This window comes from Erithacus rubecula (genome assembly GCF_903797595.1).
Source record: "Erithacus rubecula genome assembly, chromosome: 3".
Lineage (NCBI taxonomy): Eukaryota > Metazoa > Chordata > Aves > Passeriformes > Muscicapidae > Erithacus > Erithacus rubecula.
This window is the reverse complement of record NC_136689.1, coordinates 44,378,825-44,405,261: the sequence shown is the minus strand read 5'-3', so window position 1 is coordinate 44,405,261 and position 26,437 is coordinate 44,378,825. Positions and strand designations below refer to the sequence as shown.

At 37.8% G+C, this 26,437-nt stretch overlaps 1 protein-coding gene across 1 annotated transcript in view; it reads right to left on the bottom strand.

The window, feature by feature from the left end:
• Positions 1–6,119: 6,119 nt before the first annotated feature.
• The window catches only part of LARS2 (leucyl-tRNA synthetase 2, mitochondrial), an 81,922-nt gene continuing 61,604 nt past the window's right edge, over positions 6,120–26,437 (bottom strand). Inside the window, exons 15-21 of the mRNA XM_079302569.1 lie at positions 25,661–25,764; positions 24,324–24,506; positions 21,607–21,776; positions 20,578–20,655; positions 18,449–18,560; positions 11,800–11,927; positions 6,120–6,488 (exon numbers count right to left, since the gene is read on the bottom strand). Of these exons, the coding sequence (XP_079158695.1) occupies positions 6,309–6,488; positions 11,800–11,927; positions 18,449–18,560; positions 20,578–20,655; positions 21,607–21,776; positions 24,324–24,506; positions 25,661–25,764 (955 nt within the window). The 3' untranslated portion in view covers positions 6,120–6,308. The remainder of the gene's footprint in view (positions 6,489–11,799; positions 11,928–18,448; positions 18,561–20,577; positions 20,656–21,606; positions 21,777–24,323; positions 24,507–25,660; positions 25,765–26,437) is intronic.

Below are 26,437 nucleotides of genomic sequence, written 5' to 3'. Positions count from 1 at the left end.
GGGCAGCCTGGGGACTGGGGGCAGCCCCAGTGCCCACCATGCAGCCTGAGTTGGTGCATGCCGTACCCTTGGGATCAGGGCAGAAATGGATCCAGACTTGGATATTTTGCTCCTGCTGTGGTACAAATGTCTACCACAGGGCATTATCTCTGCAGGGAGTTATGCTAAGGATATTAATTAACAGTAATTTAATTAACACTAATGGCAGAGAAAGGCCAGGGCAGTACAGGGACATCTTTCCACTCTGCTTTCCACACATGCTTCACAGAAGGGGTTTCAGGATTATGTTCCTTTTTAAACAGCTGCACCTGCATCATCAATTCAGTGGGGATGCTGTGGGCCCTGCCTACAAGTGGGTAAACTGAGGCAGGGAGGGTTACCTGGCAAGCCACACCTTGGGAAGATTACAGGAACCCTGAGGGCTCACCAAGATCTCATATAGGAACCCAGGAAGCAGCAGAGAGAAGCTGCAGATGCCTGAGCTGCAGCAGCTTGATCTCCATGAGGAAGGCCAGAGCTGGGTGCCAGGTGCTAGGCTGCTGCTCCAGGGCAGACAAGAGCCTTTACCTTCCTCTCCTCAGTTTTTCCAGCTGCCATCAGCAGTGTTGGAGTCACTGGTCTCTCTTTGCTGTCACTCCATGGGCCAGAATACCTCCTTTCAGTAGCTACAGATTTACACCAGATTGATGCAGACAGCTCTGTTGATTTTCCTATCCCTGCTCAAAAGAATGTGGAATAGTTTGTTTTCTCTATTTTCTACAGAAAAGAGGCTTTTATCAGAACAAGAGCTTGCCTGGAGAATTTTCCAGCTCTGTTTCCCTGCCTCTTTATCAGTCCATTAACACAAACAGCACCGTGACCTTTTTAACCAACATACGTGGCCTCCAGTAATGCTGGGCTGGAAGCACTCCACAGGTCAGACGACATCCTGCCATCAGTCATCAGCCTCACGTGGTTTGGTGGACTTCAAGTGGATTTGCCAGATGCAGTCATGCATCCATTCTGTTCTTCTGTGCATGTCCTAGGAGAAGCTCTCTGACTAACAGATGTTTTTAAATGCTCTTTCACATGGGAAAATTGGGAATTATATGTTTTTGTTGCAGCCTTGCTATTTCATCAAGCCACGTGGCTCTCCAGGGATGGAGATGTACTTAAGAAAAATATTCACTTCTAAAAGCTTCTACAGATCTTTTTCAGAATACTTCCTTGGCTTAACCAGCCCAGCAATGCACACTTGTATTTCTGTTTTGTGGCAATTAGTAAGATTTGCTAGTTACACTACTATGTGCTTAAAGAAAATTGATTTCCCTTTGTAGCAGAAAACAGTTTCCTGGTATGCCAGTTTTCTTAATCTTCATCAGAAACAAACCCAGGCTGCCATTGTCAGTAATGTGTCATGTTCCCTTATTAAATCGCTCTCTTTTCTGCCCCAGATATGTGGCCTGTGTTTATTATTTCTGATCAGTGGATTGGATCACCTACAGCTGTTACAACTTGTACATATTTTGCTTCATGTATTGTCAGCACCAAGCAGAATTATTGAAAAGCAACTCCTTTTGCTCAGCAGTTTGCATGTCTCCTTTGGCAGTGGGACGTGGGTTTAGGGACAACCTTGGACCTTTTATGCTTGGTTTTGGCACGTGTAAAAAACTACTGGCAGATGAGAAAGTTCAGAGCCTTATATGTGAGTGTGGGCCACCCCCTTGCAGCCAGACCAGCGAGCAAGCACAAAGCAGACATTTCTGCTCCTGTAAATGCATATGTTCTGTTTAGAGTTATGAAGAAGACCAGACTCCTCAAATAAAAGAATTTCTTGTGTCCAGGCTGAGCACACTAGTGCAAGAACAGTGTGAATATTCAACTTGTTGTACTTAAGCCTGTCCCATTTACACATTCCTTTGCTTAGTGAGAAATTCAGCAGCTCAGAAAAGAAAGCAAATCTGTGTAGCCCAGGCAGATGAGCATGAAAATGTCCTGGATAACTCTGTATGGAAGATGGTGCTAGATGGCAACTTCCCAGGGCTTAAAACCAGACTTTAAGTTTTCCAAACCAAGGCTTACCTGAGTGAGAGAAGTGCCAGGAGTCACAAAGGCAGTGTGTGACTTGGGGCCTCCTGGGACAGACAGGGTTAGTGCACTGAAGACTGCTTCATGATACCGGAAAGTCACATTATTCAGGAAAGGGAAAAAAATTCCCACCTTTCCTCCACATGTCACGCAAGATCTCTTTTATCATCTGGGCTGCAGATGAGAGCTCTGATCCTCTCCCCTCCTGCACAGAGATAATGCTTCAGTTCAGTTCTCCAGCTAGGGCTGCGAGACATTTCAAACTCCCTCTATTTACTGTGATCAGCTTCATCCTTCTTCTTTGAGACATAAACCCCATTTCCAGGAAAAAACCCAAAAATAACCACAGTGTAGTCCCAGCAACATTTTTCAAGGTCAAAAGCATACTGATAGTATGCATATTTACCACCATGGTGATAGACCTGGTTTAACATTGAACACTTGTGTTCAGCTCAGTCCTTTGACACAAAATCAGCTTGGATAATTGAAGGAGAGGACTGATGAAACATGGAAGCAGAAAAAGCATCCAATGAAACCAGCACATGTACTCTTCCAAGTGGGTAAATATACATGAATAAAACCAATCCCATCTCTGTAAACTGTAGCAAGTACTGCAAAACTACAAAAAATCCCCACCAACCAACCAACCAACCAACCCCAATTACTTCTTCAATTATAGCAAGCTTTTAGAAAAATCTCCCATATTGCAAACTTCCCTAGGAAGGAACAACCAGCAATGCACTAGTTAACATTCTTTCTAGTGCATGTTAATTGTGAAAGGTTTAAATAATAGGAATAGTTTTTGTGAGGCTTTACACAGAAGGAGAGATAAAGAGGAGAGACTCTATGATGTGCCTTATCTTTGGAAATTCTCCCACCAAAAGAAACAAGCAGGCTTTACAAAGTCAGATCAGAAAATACCATTAATTAACCCAATGGCAGTTCTGGGGCTTTATTTCAGTCTGGTATGAGAGCACACAGATTTTCTTTTGCACCAATCTCCATGTTCAGGTTCTGATAATTGTCCAGCAATGCCCCTGTACAGGGTTTTTTTTCAGAGCACAGGTGGAACAAAGCTGGATAGAGGTCTACCTTAGCTTGTGACCTAACCTCTAACAGTGTCCTTTAACATGATAGAAAAAGCCCTCTTGCCCTGCTGCAAAGCAGCACAGGTGTGTCCATATCACCTCAGTTGCCACCCAATCCAAATAACAATTTTTCTACACAGTGGTGTCTTCCAGCACATTTCAGCCCCCATCACCCCAGCATCTGAGATCCTTTCTCATAAAATCAATGGCATTGGAAAAGTACTTGGTGACATTACTTAAAACAAAAATTCAATGTAGATTGGATCAGTGCAACAACCAATTTCCTATCCCTTAGAGGGACAGGATGCTGAAAATGCTCCTTGTCTCATGGATTTGTTTCTTGGAGCAGCTCGTCCTGGGTCTACCCACTGGTTTAGCAAATGGCTTACATATCTCTGGATTGTCACTTAATGGAATAAGGACAGTGGCACCATGTCCTTTTTAACCTGTGTAAATGCAGTGCAATTTGACTGATCACTTGCCAGCACCCTTCCTTCCACTTTTCAAGTGTCCCCCGTGCAGATTTAAAACTCTAGCACTACTTACCCATCGAGCTCTCCAAGGCAGCACAATCTATATTTACCACCTTCAGCATAAAGATGCCTCTCTACTGTGACACAAATAACAACGGCCAAACAAGTAAGACCTCTGTAATGAGTTATTCTACAAAGGCTTAGTAACAGGCTGCAGCCTGTGTATCATTATCAGTGCCATCTAGGCACGGACCGAACCTGTGAGTCACAATTACTGTAAGACAAGCAGTAATCGTGCTTCAGAGCAGGTCAACCTTGTAAGAAATGTCAGTGGCTGCCAGCTAACAGCAAAGCTCTGCAGCTGGCACCTCTGCCATCCTTCAAATATACACTTAGCAGGGATTAGGCTCTGTCACACACTGTCTGCATAATCTCTCTCACTCATTCTTTCACCACCTTTTTTGTATCTTCTAGACCACACTGAATTACAACTTACTGTAAACACACTGGTGGGACTTCTGACCTTACACTTTTTGTGAGTCTGCTGTTCACTACCTTTCCTTTTTTAGCCTGTAGAAATCCATTCCCTATTTTGATTTTTGCCTGAATCACCAAGTTACATCTACAATTCACTTTCTCTGGCAAAAGCAAATACCCTCAAGTGCTAACAGCAATAAACACTGTGGGCTGCTGCTGGCCCTGCAGTGACTGCAGCTTTTGTTTAAAGGCACCACAGGGTTACTGGGCTTTCTTCATCCCTGTAAATTTAAAAAAAAAATTTGCATCAAACATGTCACCTTTCCCTCAAAGAAAAATTCTGTTAAAATGGTTCCACAGGGTCCATTAAACCTTTCACATAAATAAAAAAAAAAAAGAAAAAAAAAAAAAAAAGAACCTGGAGGACTGGCCTGTGCCACAGGTTTTACTTTAGAGGATCTCTTTCACAGTCCTTTTAGGGGCTTATGAACAGAAGTTTTATGAATTTATAACAACATATATGTCAGTCAGACACTGGAATTCAAATTATTTTAACTCCAACTAAAGGCCTGTGCTTGAATGCCTGAATGCATTCCTTTGTGGCTCAGATTTCTGGAGTCTTAAAACTGCAAGGACTGTATCTTCATTATAAATACTCCATTTCTTAGTCATTCTGGTGTCAAAGGACTGCTGGAGAGAAAAATCTGCACAAGTGTGGTCCAGGAAGAAGCGAAAATCAGAAGAGTTTTGTTGCAGACGTATGGATGTGTAGAGCCAAACATGCTTGCTAAGCCTGGCATGTCTGTCATGCATCTGGATATTTAGTATCAAAAATGCATAAACCCCAAATGAATATTGGCCTTGCTTGGCTAGTGCCCACATGGCAATGTGATCTGTCTTGAGTCTAGTTACTTAGGATCTATGAGACTTATTTACTGTTATGTGGGATATTTTTCTTGGTTTCCTTTCAATTCAGTACAGAGCCTGGATGCCTGCTGGGCTGGGAGGTTACTGCAGACCTCTGTATTTGCCTCACTGGTTGTTACTGCTGATTTCTTAACTGTCAGAATGGCTCACAAATGGCTGGCTTATTGGACTAGTTAGTTGAATGACTGTTAAAGAAAAACATTCTTTCACAATGAACTCTGCATTTGTTTCCTTGGAAACTATTTTTCAAGCATTTGCTGAACACAATAAATATTTCCATGTGGATATATCAGCAATGCAGCATACAGATAACCTGGTTGAAATCAGGTATGATAATGGCTTTATATTTTATGAATGTCTGATTGATTTTTAGAAACATGATGGTTATTTCCTCTTAATGAACCCCTCAGAAAAAAAGAATTTCAAGTCAAGTTTTACAATCTAGGCACTACAAGATCAAATAGAGCCAAAAAGCACCCTCTCTGCCTTCCCCTGCTGCATGTCTAGCAGATTCCTCTCTTGAATGCCCTGAAAGTCTCTCAGATGGCTCAAGCACAGGAAGTAACTTTCATCCTGTTCCACACAGAAACAACCATCAGTACTTTGCTAAAGTTGCACCTCTCATGCATGTGTAACACAAATGCATCAGCTAGGAAGGAGAACCCTGGCTAAAGCAGGGCTTGGCTAAATAATCTGACCTTTTTCTCAACCTGTCTCTGAAATTTATGCGAAATGTATCAAACCACCCATTCTGCTGTGCCCAAGGCCATTTGTCAGCACAAAAAATTGACTTTTTACGTTAAAAGTCTGTAATGATTTGCAATGTTTCCTTAAAACTTTAAATGCTAGTTAATGGTAGGTTACCCAAACATGTGATACAGGGAGCAAAGCACACCTAACAGGACAGTCATTTAGTCCTGGAATCACATTCAAGCATCTGCAATTAGCAAAGCCAACTTTCCAACAGGATATATTCCCGAGGCTGACACTAAGCCCCATGCGCTTTCTTCAGTTACACTCTGTTACAATTGTTTAGTTCTTCTGTGCTTCCTTCTCATTCTCCCAAAGAAAATGGACAAGCAGTGTCTTACTGTGACTCAATAAGAAACTTTAATTCTGCACATTTCTCCACATTGAAAGGAAGATTTAGCAGCAATCTGATTTTAATAAGATTTCTTTCCTGCCTTTACATGAAGTGAAATAACTATAACTGTTTTTACATCGATTTCCACCTCTAAAGATTCCAGTTCCCTTTTACAGCCCAGCAGAGCCTTTACTATTCCTGCACTAAGAAGTTGATAAGGGCAGTTCTGGGAGACAGAAAGGCTTTTTTAATGGCTCGTCCCTGGAGATGCTTGACTCCAAGTTCACTTTGAAGAACAAGCTCGTGGACTTCTTCAAAATTGCGGGCTGCTTGCTGAGGCACAAAAACTTTGCCGCAAGCTTTGTTATTGATCTGAAAAAGAGACAGGAAAACAAGAAGAAACAGAAGTTTAACCAGACTGTTCCCTACAATTTCATTTCCTGTATCCAATCTATCTTTTTACAAAAGATAAACCCACACTTTCTAAAGTAGAGGATAAAATTCTTTCTATCTCCTGTCCACCATATGATAAAACTCTGACTCGTGATACTCAAAAAAATTGGAGAAGTGGCCACAGGAAGTCTCAGTTTTGAAGACAGCAAGCAGCATGTGACTGTGCAATGCAGTGATCTTTTAATTTTAAAAATATGACAGTCACACAAGCTGCATAAAATGTCTGGCGGGAGTCTTGGTTTGTAAATACTTCTGGGCAGCAATCTGGATTCTTTACAGCTAAGCAATGTCTTGCAGAGATTCAAATGGAAGATTTATTATTTTTAGAAAAATAGGCTTTAACTTAGTGTATGTTGCACTCATTGTTATATGTTGCACTCAACCTATGGCTCATTAATCCAACACTGACCACATAGACATTGACTACTCATTAACTAATATTTTTCTGTGTGTGGCTGGTTTTCAGAGCAGCTTCAACACTGGTGTTGCTTCAGTGAGGCAGAATCAGGTAAGTAAAATTGAGTAAGTCCTTTGGTGGAAATCACTTCAATTTATAAAATGGTTTTATAAATCCTTTCTGTCATCCAATAATAGTAGATAATGGAGACACACTACAGAGCCTGGCTACTTTCTGGACCTGGCATAAAATTAATTATTACAAAAGCTTTCAGATTAATGGACTATTTTCAGTGGCTTGATGAGAAGAATGTAAACCATACATTTTAGAAAATGAAATAATTTCAATTTTTAAATGAAGTTGATCACATTACTTGTATAATAATCTGTGTAGGTACTGCAGATCTCTGACCCCTAGGCATAATTTCAAGGAGATTTCAATCTTCTAAAAGGAATAGACATTGCTTAATGCAGTTTGGACATAAAAATGTACACTACTTGGTTTTCACCCAGATTTTATCCAGGACATCTGTATGTAACATACAACAAACGAGAAAGACCTCGTTCACTTACCTAGTTTGTATTTTGTTTGTATTTTATTTTTATTGAAAATAAAATAATTTGTGCAATTCTCGGAGAGAGGAAGTTGGGACAGATTTTTAAGGAACCAAGATGAAGTTTGAAATGCAGCAAGGATCAGCCACTTCTGTTTTCTGATAGCCCTGACAATAATTTGCAGTGATAATGTCAGTAGGATTTTAACTACTCCTACATACATCCATATTGTGACATCACAATAGGCTGGCTGTGTTAAACTTTGCTTTTAGCACCTGGTGTAAAGTAAAATCCTTGAAAAACACATAGTTAAGTTTTAAAGCTTTTGTGAAAAACAAATACAAGCAGTTGTTTTTGACAGGACACTTCAGAGAACAAATGCATTCCATAGGAAAAAGAAAACAGTAAAATCCAAACAGATACAGTTTTAGTGGGAATATAAAGCAAGCTTCTCAACTTGCTGCTAGGACACGCAGCCTGCAGTTCAAAGCTATGCCTGCTTAGTTAAAATGTCATTCACTGTCTTCCATCATGCAAATTAATATGTCCCAGTGGATGGGTGCTGGCAGAGGGAAATTTTCCACAACTAGCCTATTTGGTGCTGTTCTCAACAGAAAAGCCAAGCAGTCTAAATCAACTTGGTAAATAAATGAACTGCTAGTGGTTGTGTTTTCCTAGAAAGGCCGAGAAGCCTGGGCGACCTGGCACTGTGTACCTTCCCACAGCATGTCTCCTGATCTTCCCACACTATGCTCTGAGCTGGGACCAAAACGTTTATCAAACAGCTGATTTGTTATGGTTTCACTATGTGTTTGAGCATGGCTTTCATTATAGGCAGGTATCATGAAGCATTTTAACACTACTCTTTTAACAGCCAGCTGCAGATTTCACCACATGCTGTGCTCAACAAGCATCCTATTCACATATCCTTTTAGTCCAGGGCTTAGGTTCTCAGCAGGAGAAATGTCTTCTGCTATTCCTCCATCTCTCTGTCTTGCTGTATCTTGTTAGAACAGAATAACCCTTGGCATTTCCACGTAAAAGTGCCAGCACAAGAACATTGGCAGCCTTGCTTCTTGGAAAAACCCTGCAAACTGCAAGAGAAGAAATACAGGAGTCTTGGTTCTTTTCTTCCCCTGAAGAAGGAAGCTGTTTCTTTTTTCTTCTCTTCTTTTCCCTTATTTTTTTCTTTTTTTTCTTTTTTCCCTAACATTTGACCTTCTACACTATTCCAGATCTACAGGGAGCTAGTGGTAACTACAGAAGTTATAAATGTTGACATGAAATCACAAAACACTGAAAAATAAGCACCTTGAGGCTGCAGAGAGAAATTTTTAATTCAACTAAAATATATTTTTTTTACCATTGATGCATAATCCTTCTGAGAAGTTAGAAAGAAAATAAATATTTGTGTACTGTTAGGCCTCCCTCATATGCCAAAGCTAGGAAAATGACACCAACTTTTTTTTTTTTTTTTTTTTTTTTATTTCTAAAAGCATCAGTTTTAAGAGCACATCTGCTAACAGTTCTGTATCACCTAGAAAATGTGAGGAATGCTAGTCAGAAATGTGTTTATAGAATGAAATGCACACTACATTCAGGTCAGATTTTTCAGAGCATTAATAATACACAGTATTATTAAAAATACTCAACTTTGCAATAATATTTAGAGTAACAGATACTGTGCATACCCAGTGAATTTAAATGTCTTGTTGGCAATTTATATTCCTTCAGCCGAGGATAGTGAAGTGAGTTGGTTGCTTTTGTTGCTTTGGGTTAAATATGCAAAGACATAACTCCAGCACTGACAGGAAATAACGAGTATTTTGTGTGAAGAGAAATAAACCCAGAATGTCTCAGCAGACAAAACCCTGGCAGCCTGAGGCAGTTTGATGGCTTGAGAAGAAAAGGATTGTGGCCCAAAGACTTGATTTGACTGTACAGCCTTGTGAAGAGACACTGACTCTTTGCAACTAACCAGTTCCTCTGTATGGTGAGTGTTTCTTGGTTCAATGAGGGCAATTTATTTTTGCAGCCATACAAAAACCTTCAGGTCTACAAGATTTCCCACATTCTGTGCACATTCACATTCCCTGCTCCCCCATATTTCCCTTTTGCCTTACTCTTACAGTAGACAGCCAGGCATACTCTGTAGGCAGTATTTCTAAGAATTATTCCCAGCTTAAAAAAGCAACTGTCTCTCTAGTCTTCCAGTCTCTTGCTTTCTCAGAAGGAAGGTGGTCAAATACATCATATTATTCCATGAATATAGGACTGAGACCCAGGGGTTGTTTTTTCTCTCATTACTACAAGACTGCTACACAAGGTTATGGCTTTGACAAAGTCAACCAGGAAAAGAAATGAAAAAAAATTTCATAGTGGCTATTAAGAAGCAAAATTAGTATTTTTTCTTGTTTCTTTTTGTGAGAAGGAAATTTTCATGTCAGTAGAAAAACATCAGTGAAATGTTTAAGTATTTTTATATTTGGTAGTCTTGTGTAGTTTTGAAAACACTGTGTCCAGAGTATTCCCTGTGTTGCTGAAGTTGTTATTTCAAAGATATATTTAATAACATGTTTACTTTAACCACAACTGCAAAGACGTTTCTATAATTACACAATTTCTCATTCATGACTTCCTTATAAACTGAACACTGGATTCAAGATGTTTGCTCGCTGTGCTTGGACGTGAAGGCTTATTTTGAGCTTGAGAGAAGTGATCATACCTCAGTGAAGATTTTTACTGCTAGAACTAAGTGCTTATCACTTAAAGAAAGAGAGGGCAAGAAAGAGGAATAAAGCAAATCCCCCACAGGAACTATTAGGCTAAGTTTTCTATTAACACCAGCTGGCAATAGAGTCCCTCTCCTTGGTTTGGAAAGATGAAATTAAAAATTTCCTTCAAGAAGACATACTCCTTGGTCTTTGTTAAGCATGTATGTTTAAGGTTGGAAAAACTAGTGTTTTAACAGTATTTCTCATTCTGTCCAAATAAACTGAAGGAGAGATCAGGCAAGATATGAAATTATTTGCAAAGATACTTTCATTAAGGAAATCTACAGCAACATGGCTTCCCTTAAATTCAACCAATCTCTTCCCTTCTCAAAAAACTCAGCTCAACAAAAATGAATGAACTGCTTTCCTCCCTTGCCCAAAGGGGCAAACTGAAAAAAAAAAAAATAGATAAAATGCATTTTCTCTGTTTTACACACACAGAACATACAGCTTTTCATGACTGAATGGCAATTCTTCTATAGGCTCCATTTCATTCAATGTCCAGAAACACAGAAAGCATTTAAATTGAAGCATTTAATTTCATTTAGAGCATTTAAGTGTAGAATGCTAAAGATTATCCTTTGGGGAACAGTGAAAAAGGCAGGAGTCCTACAGATCTAGTAGTATGCAATTATGTTAATTACAGACTATCACAATGCCTGAGCACGAGGAACTTGAAGGCAGGTGGAGCAGGAGTCAGTCAGTGGAAGAGCTGAGACACTGCTCAGGAATCCCATGCCCCAGGCTCCAGGCATTCATTCCCTCTGTGCCCTGTCTAATGACCAAGCTTTATGATGTCTGGGAGCATCCTGAACTACAGCCATAGGGAAGAAGACAGTAAACTATACTGTGCACAGGTTGGAAAACTGGAGGCTAACTAAAGGTAGTTACATGTCTACTCTTCCACTGAACAGCCAGCTCTTTCCATAGGCCACAAAGGGGGTAGAGCTCAAAGAGAAATTGGAAGTTTTAACATTCCCAAATATAGTTGGTTTTCTCAACCCCATTCCTGCAAATGCACTCTCCTGACATGTGCCAGAAATTCAGCCCAAGGCAGATGGGCTGAAATGGCAAAAATCACAACTCAACCCAGTGATTGGTTCTGTTAGGGAGCCACATACCATAAGAAATATCACCTAACAATACATTTTTGTACAAGGTTGAGTTAATAAATGCAGTCAGGCAAAAATCTGGGCCTGTATTTTGATCCTAGTTTTGACAGTATCATGCTTGCCCATGGCTGTTCATTGGTCAAATCTCCACAGGTACTAAAAGGCAGTCACTCTGAAAGGTTTATATTTTAGGGCATCTTTCTTCCAGACTCACTACATCTTTTTGTTTAGGAAACCATTTTAATTACTCAGCACAATAGCAGCTTCTATTTTGAACTTTCACTGTGCCATCTACTACAGGAACTGACTTCCAGAAGAGAAGAACTTTCATCATCCTCTGGGCTCATAACACATTACTTGGCCACTGCTGAAAGTAAGTCAAAATGCTCTTACCAGTACAGACATCTCCACAACATCTGATGGCTGAAGGTAATCTGAGTCTACTTTGGGCCAGGACTGATGCAGAACATCAACATCCCAGTGATGATGACTACAAAGTTTATTCTGCATATGTGCCAAACCTGGAAAATGAAAACAGTAAAACATTCATCTGTATGGTAACCAGAACATTTGGTTTCTGGAATTTGTTTGACAAATTAGATCAGGATAAAGCTGAATTTAAAAGCAAGTGCCATAGGAGGAAATAACATTGTTTAGATTAGCATACAGCACGTTATAAACAGAAAGATATACATCTTTGAAGCATTTTTTTTTAATAGCATGAGTAAAGATATTAACAATGTGGGCACACTTTAGATTTAAATGAACACTCTATGACTTTGCCAAGAGCACAGAAGAACACTGTTTATTATTTTAAATTGTTATACTGCAACACAAGCTGACCTCTGCTTCTAAAAGTCAACCATACTACTACATTTATTTTCAGTAATGCCATCTATTTGATTAGAATTCTGCTAACAACTGAGAATGATAAACGACTGAATTGTTTTGCCACCTGTGATATGCTGAGTAGTTTCTAAATTTGCAAGTTAAGCAACTTGCAAGATTTTCTCTATTTTGTGAAGTATTTTTTCTCACAAATTAAAGGTGATACAAAGAAATGCCTTGCACAGCTTGCTCTCCTTCTTACAATTTTTACATTCTGAAATATTTTATCCTTTATTTTATTTTTAAAAATTTCTGTTATGGCTATAAGTGTTCTCCCTTCATTAAACTAGCTATTGTCTTCCCAAGATAATTAATTCCTGATTTGTTTAAGTAATAGGAGAATAGGAAGCAATTCATTCTGAAGCTGCATTCTGTAACTGAATAGAAGCTCCTGAGTGGGACTTATGTTGCTGTTTACTGTAGCCATATGATAAAACAAAGATTTCATTTAACAAGGTGCTGCCAAATATGACCAACATTGATGATGATTACTCTTGCAATTCTCACGGAGCTACTCTTGCAATTCTCACGGAGCCAGGGGATTTTTAAATTAAAAGCATTCTCTGCATATGAATAAGAATATAAACTAAAACTTTTTATGAGCACATGCTTCATTCTGAACTGCAAAATGTACGTGAAGTCTCATCTGGTTTAGGAAAACTCCAGTAAAAGCATAAAGCTATCAACACAAGACTCACTGGTGAGGCACTGAAGCTACTCAAAACAGCACGACAGCAGCCACAGGCACACACCCAACCAATGCACAGTGCATGCATCAGTTCAGCTTGCTGGATGGTTTAAGCTGATATGGTGAGTAACAGCAAACAGGGACATAAAGAGCATGCAACTTTCTCCAGAAAAATCCACCACATTTTTGTCAATGCTTTTTCAGACAAAGTACTTTGGTAAAATAACACAGAGCTGTGCTATTTTCTGAATGACTCAGAGAGGGACAGTGGGGAGGACTGATAGGAGCTATTTCTAATGGCAAGCAAGAACAGGCATGTTTCCTAATGGCAACAATCATTTGTTAGGCATATAATTTTTTAAAACAGTTCAGTGGCTTTGATTTTATGTTTTTTGGCTTTTTTTTTTTCTTTTGCAGCAGTAGCTCAGAAACTGAGAGGGCAAAAGGTATGAACTCAAGCAGAAAAAAAAAAATCTTCATATTGATGATTCATTATCACATTGACTGTAAAGAGAACAGCTGTTAGATTCTTTCCTTTTTGGCTTCTGAACATTCAGATGACCTCATTTCTTTCCAACTGATCACATGCCTTGTGGAAGAAGCATGCACACTGGCCACTCCTTATTTTACTGTTGTAGAGAATTCTTCAAACTATTTAAAACCCACTTTCTGATATACGAGTTGCTATCAACAAAAGCAAAACCAGGGTCACTTTTAATTCTTGTGGAGGCTCTCAGTCCTAAGAAACCTATGAATAAAAAATAATTAAAATGCATTCTGAAGCACAGTGTGAGTAAGCCCAGTGCCTTGCTACAAAATGAGCTATGAGCTCATCCACAAAAAAAGAGAGTAGAAAAGTCAGCAGAACTAGTTTGAGAAAACTGTTGGACAGGAAACCAAAATGAAGGTTTCAGTTATGTTGCCTGTTTGGCTTCCTGCCTTAATTCACATTTTGTAAGCTGTATAACACAGAAAACATCATGACTCGGTTTGTATTTTTTAAATTCAACACACTAAACCAGAAACTTCATCATCCTGATCCAGAATGGTGATGGCTCACTTGTGAGGACCTAGAGAGAACCCTTCTCTAGCCTTCCCACTTGATTCTGAGACACTAGAAAAAAGCACTGTTTGATACATTAAAAATAAACCATTTCTGAAACTTTGATTGTTAAAACATGAAAAGCCTATTTTATTGTCTTACTGCACTGGAAAGTACCCAGTGATGTGCATTTTGCAAGTGGTGTGCATTTTGCATTACATTTTTTGATGTATTTTGCTTTTATGGCTATAGATTCTCTTGCAGATGCAGGACAGAAAGCTGAGTATATTTTTACTTACTGTAAGCTTTTTACTTATATGTATCCATCTGTACAGGACAGATCAAAGACAACACTCGTGCTCAGTCTCAAGCCCTGATCTTGCTATTGGATCTGTTTCAGTGGACTTCTACTGACTGGCAAGCTAATGTTAGAGCAAGGTTTCCCAAATCATTAACTCACAGCATTGGAACACATTTTAAAGCATCAAGTAAAATGAGTACTATAGTACTGTATATTAGTGAGTTGAGAGAAAGAGGGGACAGGACCAGTCTAACAACTTTTCAGCTCAGGACAATGTTTTACTAGCATTACAGGAGTACTTCATAAGCATAATACTTCCCCTTAGGGGCTATTTGACAGGGCATTCTTATTTTAAAGAGATTTAAGAAGGAAGACATGGGAGCAATCGTGTATCAGCAAGGTGTTAGGGACAGCAAGGTAACTCTAGTTTTACAGAAAAAAAAAAAAACCCTGGAAAAAATTATCTGTAAAATTCCAGTAATTGTGCAGTTACGTAGACACAAAATTATGTAGGCCAGAGTAAAAGTCGTGATTATGAAGTAAATTGAGAGAGAGCTGGCTTTTGACAAGCCCTGGAACAGAGAGGTTAAAGCAGGGAAGAAAATGAAGATGGAAGTATTAATGGACGATAAAAGGCAGCTAATGAAAGCATCTGAAACAATGGCAGTATCAAGAGTTTAGGACTAGGGATTTTCAAACAGAAAATGTAAGATCAGAGGGGGAAGTATAAGATGACTGTGAGGGTGGATATCCAAATACTGCTAATTTTTTGATTTAGTGAAATTGAAACAATAGAAATGTGTGTTAAATAAAATCCACCACACTAGGAGACAAAGCAGGAACACTTTTCAAAAAACTCAGATCAGGAGAGCATAAGGGCAAGTAGAGAGACATTTTGGGTGAGTATCTACTTGCCTGTGCAGCCTCTTTCTGGCATTGTTACCATGTTACTTTGTTCTTGATAAGCTTTTTACTGTTTAATGAATCTCCCTATTTGACAGATTTGGACAAGTCACATATCCAAAATACCTTTCTGCAGCTCAGGAAGAATATGTCTGCCAGTCATATATGAAACAATCTGCAACCTCAAAGAAATGATGACAGCTGTTTCCAGACAGCTCTGAGAAAAGCTGTATTATACCACTGGTATACTATAGAAATAAGATGTGAAAAGCCTGAGTTACTGTAAGCTAACTCTAGTATGTGACTGCAGCCCAGCAAACTCAACACACATCCTTTAAACCTTCTAAAACAATCTGTCTTCCTCCATTTGAAAGACTTGCTCTCCTTCCTTTTACATTAATACTTCTGGAGAAGAAAATATTTTTTAAACTCCAAAACATGTTTCTTGCTGGATTTGAGAAGGAGGATTTCTACATTCAGATTTTCAATTAAAACCTGCAACATCAATTAGCTTTTACTTAACTCCATTCTTTCCAGAAGCCTTCTTGAGCAAAGGCTGAATACAGACAAGTTCTTGCAACAGAGCTACTGTAGTTGACAGCAAAAATACTGCTAAGACAATGATACTGTTAAAAATGCAAAAAGTGATGTTTAATTTCAGCATTTCCTAGGATTTGTTTATCAAAGGTGTACATATCTTTCATGTGTCATCTCTAATAAAAATTTAGCAACTCACAATAAGCAGTTTCATATCCTTGTCTGAACAACAAAACTCTGTATTACTACAAACAAACTAAAAAAAAAGTCTCAAATCGTGTCTGTATATTCCTTAGATAAAAGATTTCAGGAAGGAAACTGATTTCCTCATCCTGTTAGTGTTCATAAACTGCCAAGATATCAGCCGGATGAACTCTTCCCACACTGAGGGGCTACGGCTGCTTTTTATGTTACTGAGCGATAAACCAGCACACTCACGGCACAACTAACACTGTCAGGCTGGCACACCAAAATACAGAAACCACTTGTCTTCTAAGGTGGGACAAGAACTTCTTCACACACAAAGTATCGTGGGTTGCTATTGTTCAGCTGTTGAAAGGTGAGGCACTTACAGAACAGCATTCAAGTAGCTTCCATCAAAGTGTGGGGTCCACTGCTATAGGAGCAATTTATAGAACTAACAATATACAGACTCCTTTTTCCTGACCAATTTACGAAAGAGGAAGCCACATTATCCTGACATTTAGATGCAAAGCCAAGGTACAAAAGGAGAGACTTATTCTCTCTGAGTATGGAGAACTAAAGCCCAGACAAAACTAAACAGAGTATTTAGAAACCTTAATTTTCATATTGAAATTATTTACATAGTAAAGCATCATCACTCACAGACAATGAAGTTTGAGAAATTGGTTACATCAGAAGAACGACGGGATTTGGTGTTTGGAACTAGAGTGCAATTCAAAACTTGGGAAATCTTTAATATGAAATCTCAATCCCAGGGTGCAATTGATAGATGTTGGCTATTTCAAAATAATACAGTATTCTTACCACAATGAAGCAGTTAAATGTATGCACATTCTCCGGATAAAATTGTTTAATAACTTCAATATAATGCAATGCTAAGAGATATTGCCTTTTTCAAACTTAGTAACAAAATTCTTCAGGCAATAATCAACTCACGTTTTTTTTTATGACTGCTGCACTGAATTACACTGCAGATGTCTTTGCACCACACAAGAAAAAATTTATCTTTAAATTTGGAGAGAGGCTGAGGACAATATACATCCAAATTTTATATGATTCCTTTTCATTCTTACATCAGAGGGAGATCCAGAAAATGTTTATAATTTTCATTCTCCAATGATTTTAGTAGCAAGAAAAGACTTTTTTTATCTAACATTCAAAATGCTACAGGATTAAGCTTGACAAGCTGTTAATTAAGACATCTTAGCACTCTTTGTCATTTTATCAACCATAGCTGATAATTCTGTTTTTCCTAACATGTATTAGAATTCCAAGTTCAGAAGGCACTGTATATATGAGTAATTATCCTGGGTCTCTTCTGCCTCCATGTCAACCAATGTGTCATGCTAATTACTTTTATTAGTATTATTTTAATTAGATGGCATGTCATAGTATAAGACCAGATGGATCATGTCTGATGCCACTCTTTATTCTAGACAGTTAAGACATTTCAAAATCACTGGAAATTAAAACACATGCCAAAAATCCAACCCACTTTCCCTACCATATCTTGTTGTTTCCATAGGCTCTGCTTCTTTGTTACTGCTTTGAGCAAGAGCAGTTCCTTGGCAATTAACATTACAAAGCCATGCACAACACTGAAATATTATCAGCTTAGCAGCACTGCGCTGCAAACACTTGATGTTTTTGGGACGGTTTTTGGGATGACCGTTGAAAATATAACCATTTAGACAGCATCCAAAAGCCAACATTAGTTCCAAAACCATAGAGCAGTTTGTGGCCAGCCACAATGCAGAATATATTCCTATCTTCCCACATGCATCTTGTGACTTTTCCCAATAAACCTTACAATCAGTTGCTAAACTCTAGCATGCATATCCCTTATTTCACAGGCTTTAACTGTATCAGCACCATGCAACCTGCATTTGGTGTTCAGACCTATACAACTGTGACAGGTCTTAGCAAATACACCCTGTCTACCATTCCCATTCTCCATGGCAGGTTAATTTACAGCATAGTGTCCCTCAGTTTCTGGAGCATCCTAAAAAAGTAGGATTTTTATTGAACACTCCTTTAATCTTTTTAGTATCCAGCCCTCTAATATGGTTTGCTTTGTTTGAATCCCTGAAAGAAAGTATTTGTAGTCCAATGGCTCTGACATATTAAAAAGGGCTGTTTCTGTCCTGGTGCTCAGCTCTTAATAATGTCATCCATACTCAGGAGCAGTTATCAGCTGACATATGAATTCCTCATGCAAGTCGTGTCTTGAATTTTTCTTCTATCTCCCTTTCTCTGCCTAGTTTCAAGAAATCCACCTATGTATGCAAGGAAAAAGAAACCAAAGGTAGAAAAGAGAGATGTGGGAATTACACAAGATTCAAGTTTGCTTAACAATTATGACAGAAAGTGACAAGCTAGATAAAGAATTCAGAGGTAAGTAACATATGTACATGTTACAGCTATTTTTGCAAATTTCCTGTCCTTTCTCCTAGAACATGTATATGAAGATTATAAATACCTTTCCACATTTCTGATGCAATATGTGGAGCCATAGGTGCAACCATAATGCAGAGTGAAGCCAAAGCATCTTCAAATTCTGTGCTGTGGAGAACAAGAGGCCGAGGAGCTTGCTGAGTGAAAAAGCAAGGAAAAAGAAATAAACTATTAAAATTCTGAGGTGGGGAGAAAGTGTTTTAATTAAGAAGAAAATACAGTAATGAAAACTAAAATTAATGTCTATGCTCAGGAGAGTGTAATTTCACAATAAACTGGAAACATATGAAAATGGAGAACTAAAATCACAACTTTTGGTACCCTCTAACACTTAAAAGCTAATCCTAAAGCAGCTGATGAAGATCCTTTGGGATCTGCTCTAGTGTAGAACTCCGAACACACACTCATGTGGACAAGAGTGACCCTCAAAATCATTTTGAGTGCTGCCCTTTCTAGAAGTGCAATCTTAGGCAAAATCAGAGCTCTCTGAGAAGAGGTGAAGCACTTGTATATGACAGTCAAACTGTGCTAAATGCAACATAGGTTTTGGTGGGACAAGGTCCAATTGTACAGGATCATAGAATGGCTTCAGTAAATTCAGTAAACTGAATTTAGTGACAAAGTGAGGTTTTAGAGCTGAAGGAAAGCTTTGAGAATTAAAACAGTTTTATGTTCTCATTATTTTAGTAAAGTGTCTGGTTTCTTTAGTGCAGAAAATGTTCAATTTCTGGCAAAAGGTAACTTGAACGACAAAATTTGAACCTCATTTCCCCATACAACTTAACTTACACGAAACTTAAAAGAAAAGATACAGCACTAAAAGCAATCAGATGAACTTTTTCTTTCTTTGCCTGTGTAAGAGATTGCACTCCATGGCAAATTCAGCTGTTGCATCTATTTTGTAATCTTTCTCTCAAATGAAAAAGCACAAAAAAATGTCAATACATGTCAGCTTCTGAGAATTATTTGATGTGATGAACACCCATTCTCATCAACTAGAAAATGGTCCAAAACCAGCGATTTGCTTAACTGCAAATATTGTCAGAGGGCATCTTAACACTTATAGTGCAAACTATATTTGAGTAAGTTTCAGCAACTACTACCCACTTTCAATGTTTAATCCTTGCCCACCTCTCTACTTCCTCCTTTTAACTAGAAGCAGAAGAGGAAGTGTCAGCATGCTATGCAGAAACTTATTCTTCAAAGATACTCCACTGTCTTCCTTAGCTCAAGAAATACCTCAGTGTTCAAGTATCTGGCTGCCTGTAGGATACTGAGTTTTATTTTTTTTATCATTCATTCCACCATGCATTTGCCCCAAATGGCTATAAGCCATTGAGTTGGAGAAAAAGAACTGTGTGTTACCTTCCCCACACCATACAGGATGCCAGACTTAAGTTGGCTCAGTACAGCACCTGTGCACAACCTACTTGACTTTCTGTTAAGTTCCTTGATTTTTACCAATAAGCACCTTGGAATCCATAAGGTATAAAATGGTATTTCAATACAGAAACTAAAACTTTCAAAATTATATTTAATTTCTGGTCTGTATCAGGTTGCTATTATATGCCTGAAGGACTGCTCAACCAGATCTAAGAGAAGTAATGAAAATAATGATTATAGTTTATTATATTTAATCTATCATGACTGATAAACAACATAATATAAATTAAAAATCTTAAAATTTAAGTTTTAGCTTACAGCAGTGTAAGCTGTCTTTGAGAACTGACTCTATCATTTTCCTTGCAAAGAATAACCCTTTTAAAATCAGAATGCTTGGTGGTAATTCTATAATGTTCTACTGTACCTAGCTACCTAGGCAACTTGGCTAAAATCAAGAGAACAAAGAACATAACTAAACAAAATGTATCCTCTTCAAATCACAGGATGCAGACATAAACATCAGAATCTGGTAGATCTAATACCATCAAGGTCCTCCTGCAAAACTGTTTATATTTCAGGGTTACAGTGATACTAAAACATGCTGCTTTCGAACTGAGTAACTCAACAACACTCTTGACCTAGTAATACTGTTTATAAAGTTAATGATTTACAGAAAGCTGGACCTGTAGTTCAGGCAGCTCCTGCTTTGTAGGAAGACTGACAGGAGCAATGTCTGAGAAAAAAATACCTTCATTAATATCACATACTTACATGGAGTACATTTGTGAGGCTCATTAATCGGGAAATAGCTGCATTGAACAAATGATCCTTTGTGAAGTACTCGGTTACCTTGTATTAGAAGAAAAGGTCTGTGTCATTAATTACTTAAAATTCTCAAACTTGGAATACTGGGTTTTTAAATGAAAAACAATTACTGATAATCAATTTCAGTTTGTGAAATATGTGTATCTTACCTCATATAAAAATCACTTTGGTATGCAAACACATCATATATGCAATCACATGTGTGAGGGGGAAAATAACAATAATATAAAAATTCAACTGATTAGTTTTTCTTCTGTTTCAGAATTTAAAAAGCTCAGTTAATGGTATGAAAAATGTGCATTAGTCACCCTTTATTTCCTTCAATAAAATATCTTCCCTTTGCCTCTACAAGAGGCCTTCTATCTTCTAAATCCATTTATACTGGTGAAAGCTTGTTCATAGATTACAAGATTAGAATTATAAAGTCTGTTAAGTGATCTGGAAGATCCCTCACAACAGGGTCTAAAATTGCAAAAGTTTTTATCCACAGAAAAATACTTGAAGTTAATTTTGCAGGTATTTATGTTTGCTTCTGAGTCTTGGGTAATTGAATTTATACTAATCACAACCACTTCAATATTTTTTTCAAGGCTATGCTAATACATTTTCACCAGTGGCTTTTTTCATTCTATATGAAACAGCAGGCATGATAATGAGGAATGAAGCAAACAGATGAAAACTTTGTTAGGGTAACCTACAGAACTCACCTACAATTTTGTTACTTGAAACCGAGTTACTTGAATCCCAGATTGATAAAACTTTAATGTAATAACATTTCATTCCTTAAATGAGGCATACATCATTTAAATAAGTTCTGTCCCACAAAACTTGTAGGTAGATAAAATTATTTACATAGAGAATAATTCATTAAAAAATAGCTACTCATTTGGGGAAAAAGATTTGGCTCTGTTAGTCAAACATATGGTGAAGCAACTTATTTGGTAATTTAGAACCCATGTAAGTGTTTCTTTTAACCTCAGAAATCACCAGGTTCTTCTGCTCCCAGATCTTTCCGGCTTCAGCCTTCTCTTTCTTATTCAGAAGCTCAGGATTTGGCATGGTTCCTGAAGTCCTTGCTTCAATAAGTTTGGTTACAAGTGCCCAAAGGCGCATCTGCCATCTCTGAACACCGGGCATGGCATCAGCTGAGATTAATGAAAGATTTCAGAAACAAATGTCAGATACAAGTAAAGAATTCAAAACTTTTAAGGAAAGCAGGAACAGAACTCTGGAGCTAAGTATTTTTTTTTTTTTAACTCTCTATTTTAAATGAAAGATATCAGTACAATTAACAATGTCTTTACAAGTACTGCTGAGTTGCTTTAACGGAGAAAAATCAATAAGATAAAAGTATTTTTCTGCAGTGACTTTAAAACAGATATATATAGCATAGAATATTTACTAAAATCTGTAAAATAACCCAATGTTATGTCAATGCTAGAATGCCCATCTCGTGTTTTAATGACTCCACAAGGCAGATGTACATGCTCTAATTTTTTAAGCTCATGGCAGAATACAAACATAAAGACAGTATGCATACACATATTTTTTCAAGTTTAAAAGTTTCTTTTCAAATTTTATTTTAGCAAGTATGTATACTTTTGCTGCTAGAGATGCTATTGTGCTAATGTGTATAGGCTTAGACCCTTGGTACCCTCTTTTGAAAGCACTTAGTTTGGGACTATGAAACTGCTGACCTTGAAGCATCAGTCCTACACCATGGCTGCTCACAGCACAGGAGAGAATGATGTGAAACCCTGCCTTGATGCTCACCACTGAAAGGACAAGGAATCTAGTCTGAAGGGCAATCATCCAAAGGCTATCATGTCCAGTGAAGAGAAGGATCATGACAACTGAGAACCACTATTTAACATTCTCTGAATGAAAAAATTTCTTATAATGTCTTTGTGTTGCAAAGTTTTGGTATGGAGGGGCTACAAGGACGGCTTCTCTGGAAAGTTTCTAGGTGCTTCCCCCATGTCTGACAGGGCCAGTTGAGCCCAGGAAAAATGGAAAGATGAGGGGAAGGTGTAAATTTGGTTTTACTTCTCATTACTCTAATTTCAATTGGTAATACATTAAATTAATTTCCCAGTCGAGTCTGTTTTGTCCATGATAACAAATGCTGAGTGACCTGCTCGCCTTTATCTCAACTCAAAAGCCTTCTGTTGTACTTTTCTTCCCCTGTCCAGTTGAAAAGCAAGGAGTGACAGAGCAGCTTGGTGGGCACTGACATCCAGCCCAAGGTCAAACCCAACACAGTCTGCTTAAATTCTTTAATTTAAACATTCATAATTTTGTCATCATTAAAAAGTCAGAACAAAGCATAAAGAGATTTAAGAGATGCTTTTCCCCTAACTTTCTATTTTCTTCTCCCCTGGAAATCCTCTGCTAAAATCTCCTTTGGTTCACATTTTCCAATACTATTAATATGAGATGATGCCAAAATCTTCCTTTGTATTTCTTGAGTGGTAAACAGGCTGGCTGGAATGACTAAATGCATTTTTGCTAGCATTATAACTGCATGTGCTTAACTTTCTTACAAAATGTTTAATCACCAAGCTCTCATATACTTTGCAACTAAGATTTGGTACTCACTATCCTCACAGCAATTTAATAATTCAATTTTCAAGATTAGAAAATACAGCAAAAAGATCATGCATCACCAAATCAGCTGCTTTAGGGAATTGTGTACCTGTGTAGTGTTTGGGATGCAGCTGTTAAGGTTCAATTCTAAGTGATTCATTTTTTTAAGAGACCTTTTCAAATGCCTAACTCTCTACTGTTGTGATTAGGTGGTGACAGAAAGCTGGCTGAGAACTCATAAACCCCACTTCTATACAATACAGCAATAATATATAAAGGAACACAAATGAAAATAAAATGTGACAGACACAACTGAAAAAATGTTTAGTGCAGGCTGATCTAAGTGGCAAGAACCTAATACATTAAAGAATGAAGAACTACACTTTTTGAAACCAGCAAAGGAGTGTTTTATTGAAGCCTTATGCAACAGGAAGGTGAAATGGAAATGAATGTATAAGACTACATTAAAATGTATGAACCACAGTAGATAAAAGAAATTAAGACCTGTCAGTATGAGGAATTGCATGATAGGAGTAAATAAGTGCACAGGAGGGTAATTCTTAACTTATTCAAGAAGTAAGCTCATAAAAATGTCATATCTAGAAATATTAACTACTAGGAACTCTGATTATCTTCTAATGAGATTCTTCTGAAAACTACTTCATAGTCCAATTTACAAAAGCCATTGCATGTGTGTTAAAAAATGGAAATAACAAAATATTGTGAAGTTGTATCTGTAATCTGATACGATTAGAAAAAAGCAGATTATAAAGAAAAAGAATTTTTCTTTATCAAGTTAATCAACCTTCGCTAATAAAAAAAAAGTTTTAAGAAGAAAATATAACTTAAGTAGTAGTTTTCTTATGTTCTTTTAGCTTATAAGAGGTAAGCTGCTTGCAATAATCTTGTGAGTTTGCCTCTTAGTGACAACTTCATGACCCTCTCTCTTTTAAAAGAAACAAACAATTAAACCTGCTCATGGCACTTTTTGACTATTTTTTTCCAAAACTTGGGCATCAAGAACTGAATTAATTTTGTGTTTAGAATAATTGAGAAAAAAGAAACAAACCCACAACAAAACAAACTACAGAAACAATCTGACTTACTTTTAGCATCCCACAGAATGTCTTGCTCTGGAGGAGCAGCAAACAGAATGTAAAGACGCAGGGTGTCAATGCCATACTCTTTCACTACTTCCTCAGGGTCTATTCCATTATGCTTAGATTTGCTCATTTTTTCCCAAGCAACTTGGAGCTTCTCACCAGTTTTTAGGTGAACAGGTTCACTTCCTAAATATTAAGACATACAAAAACTACTGAAACAAATTTTGCTTGCTTGTAACAGCAACTAATTTTGTTCCCTAACCACGAGAAGAAACAACTACTGCTAGTGCTTTGTGGTTTTTTTTCCAAAATAGCTTAAAGATGGATACTACCCATTCCAAACAATCTTTTCCCTCCCAGATTTTTCCTGTGTTAATGATACCAGTAATATCCTAAAGCTTCCATCACATGACAAAAAGTCTCCTATTATTTGGGTGCTATATCTGCCATGCATCCTAACTGCTGCCTTGACAGCTCCTGATATTTAAGCTTTTTTATAACTATGACATTTAAAACTTCCTAGATAGGTGTACTGATTTGATACAATCCTGACCTGTACTTAGCTTTTGTCAACACCAGATTTACAGGTTCCAACTGCAGTTAAGTTATTCTGAAAAGAGTGTTTTCTCTTGCATGAATTTAGGGACAAAGGGGAGCGTTTACACTGAAAAAGGTGCAACTGAGTAAAACCCTCTGCCAAAAACCCCAATCTTTTCTAGAGGAAAACTGGGTAGCAGAGAGTGGCAAAAATTAAGAGGGTGGGTTGGTTGGTTGATTATTAACGGTCTTACAGGGTATCCAGTGAAAACAAGGATGTATGAGAGGAACGCTTAAGAGAGGCAAATATGACCAAACTGTTTTTGTTGCTACAGACAACATCCAATGACTGGTCCAGCTTATGCAGTGAAGGCTCTGCAAAAAAACTTAAGAATAAGCACTGTTTCTTACAAGTTTTACATTCCTAACACCTACTGAATACTCTTGCACCTGTGTCAGTTTTGCTGTAATGTTTTTGTAGGTTGTTTGTTTGCTGGCACTAACTGGCTCCATTCAGCAGGCTGCTGAGCACTGTTAGCAAAACTGACTTTGGACCTTTTGGACTACACTGGAGCCAAAACAATACCACAGTACTGTTTCTGTATTTGGATGCAATTAAAAGCTGCTGTATTAGTAGGATCCCTGTGTACTCAGCAGTATGTGTGAATCCAAAACTCACAGAAGTTGCTCTCCAGTTTAAATATTAGAAGGATTAATTTTCTCTTCCAAATTTTCCCAGAACTGAAGCAGTCCCTGGCTTAAGGGACACACCCATGCTGATTTTCCCATGCAGTTTCTCTTACCAGTGAGATCAACCTCCTCTCTCTTTAAACACTGGCCTGTTGTTGTTAGTCTGAATGTCTGATTCTTGATAAGACCTTGAACCAAGAGCTTATGGAAAGGCTCCCTAAGGATGGAAGGAAAAAGAAATTTCTCTGTTGAAAAGAGCTGTCAAAAACATACTTTATGATAAGCCTCAGGTGTTGAGCCAATCCAGCACAATTTTTTAATGAAACAAGAATTTAAAGTTGACAAGACATAAATAGCTGTCACCTTAGAAAGAGTATTTTGTGCATTGATTCACAGTGGTTGGCTGCCAAGTCTAAGTATTTATTTGCATTCTACTCACATTCTTGTACTCTGATTTAGTATTAAGTTATTCTAACATCACTTTTCAAATTAGCATATGGATAATACACAGAAGTTTCTTGGCGAACAATTTCCCTAACTTCAAGCTAAATGTCTTGTTTAAAAGCATTCAAGTACCTGGCCTCATTGTCTTACAAATATTTAGTTCTAGCTTCTCTCTGAGGAGCACAGGATTTTGAACAAATCAAAATGTTGTTCCACATTTCTTTCTATAAAGAGATAAGAAAGTTTCTCTAACATAAGCACCCACATGCCTTGTTCCTTTGCAGAACTAGCCAGGAAAGCCTAGCTGTATGAAAAAGTACACTAGAAAAAGGGCAATGCTGCAAAGTGCATATCTCAGTGCATTAGTTTTTTAGCACCTTACTTTTCTTGTAAAATTCACATCAGGGAGAATAAAGTCCTGTGAAATGAGTATATGACAGGGCTAA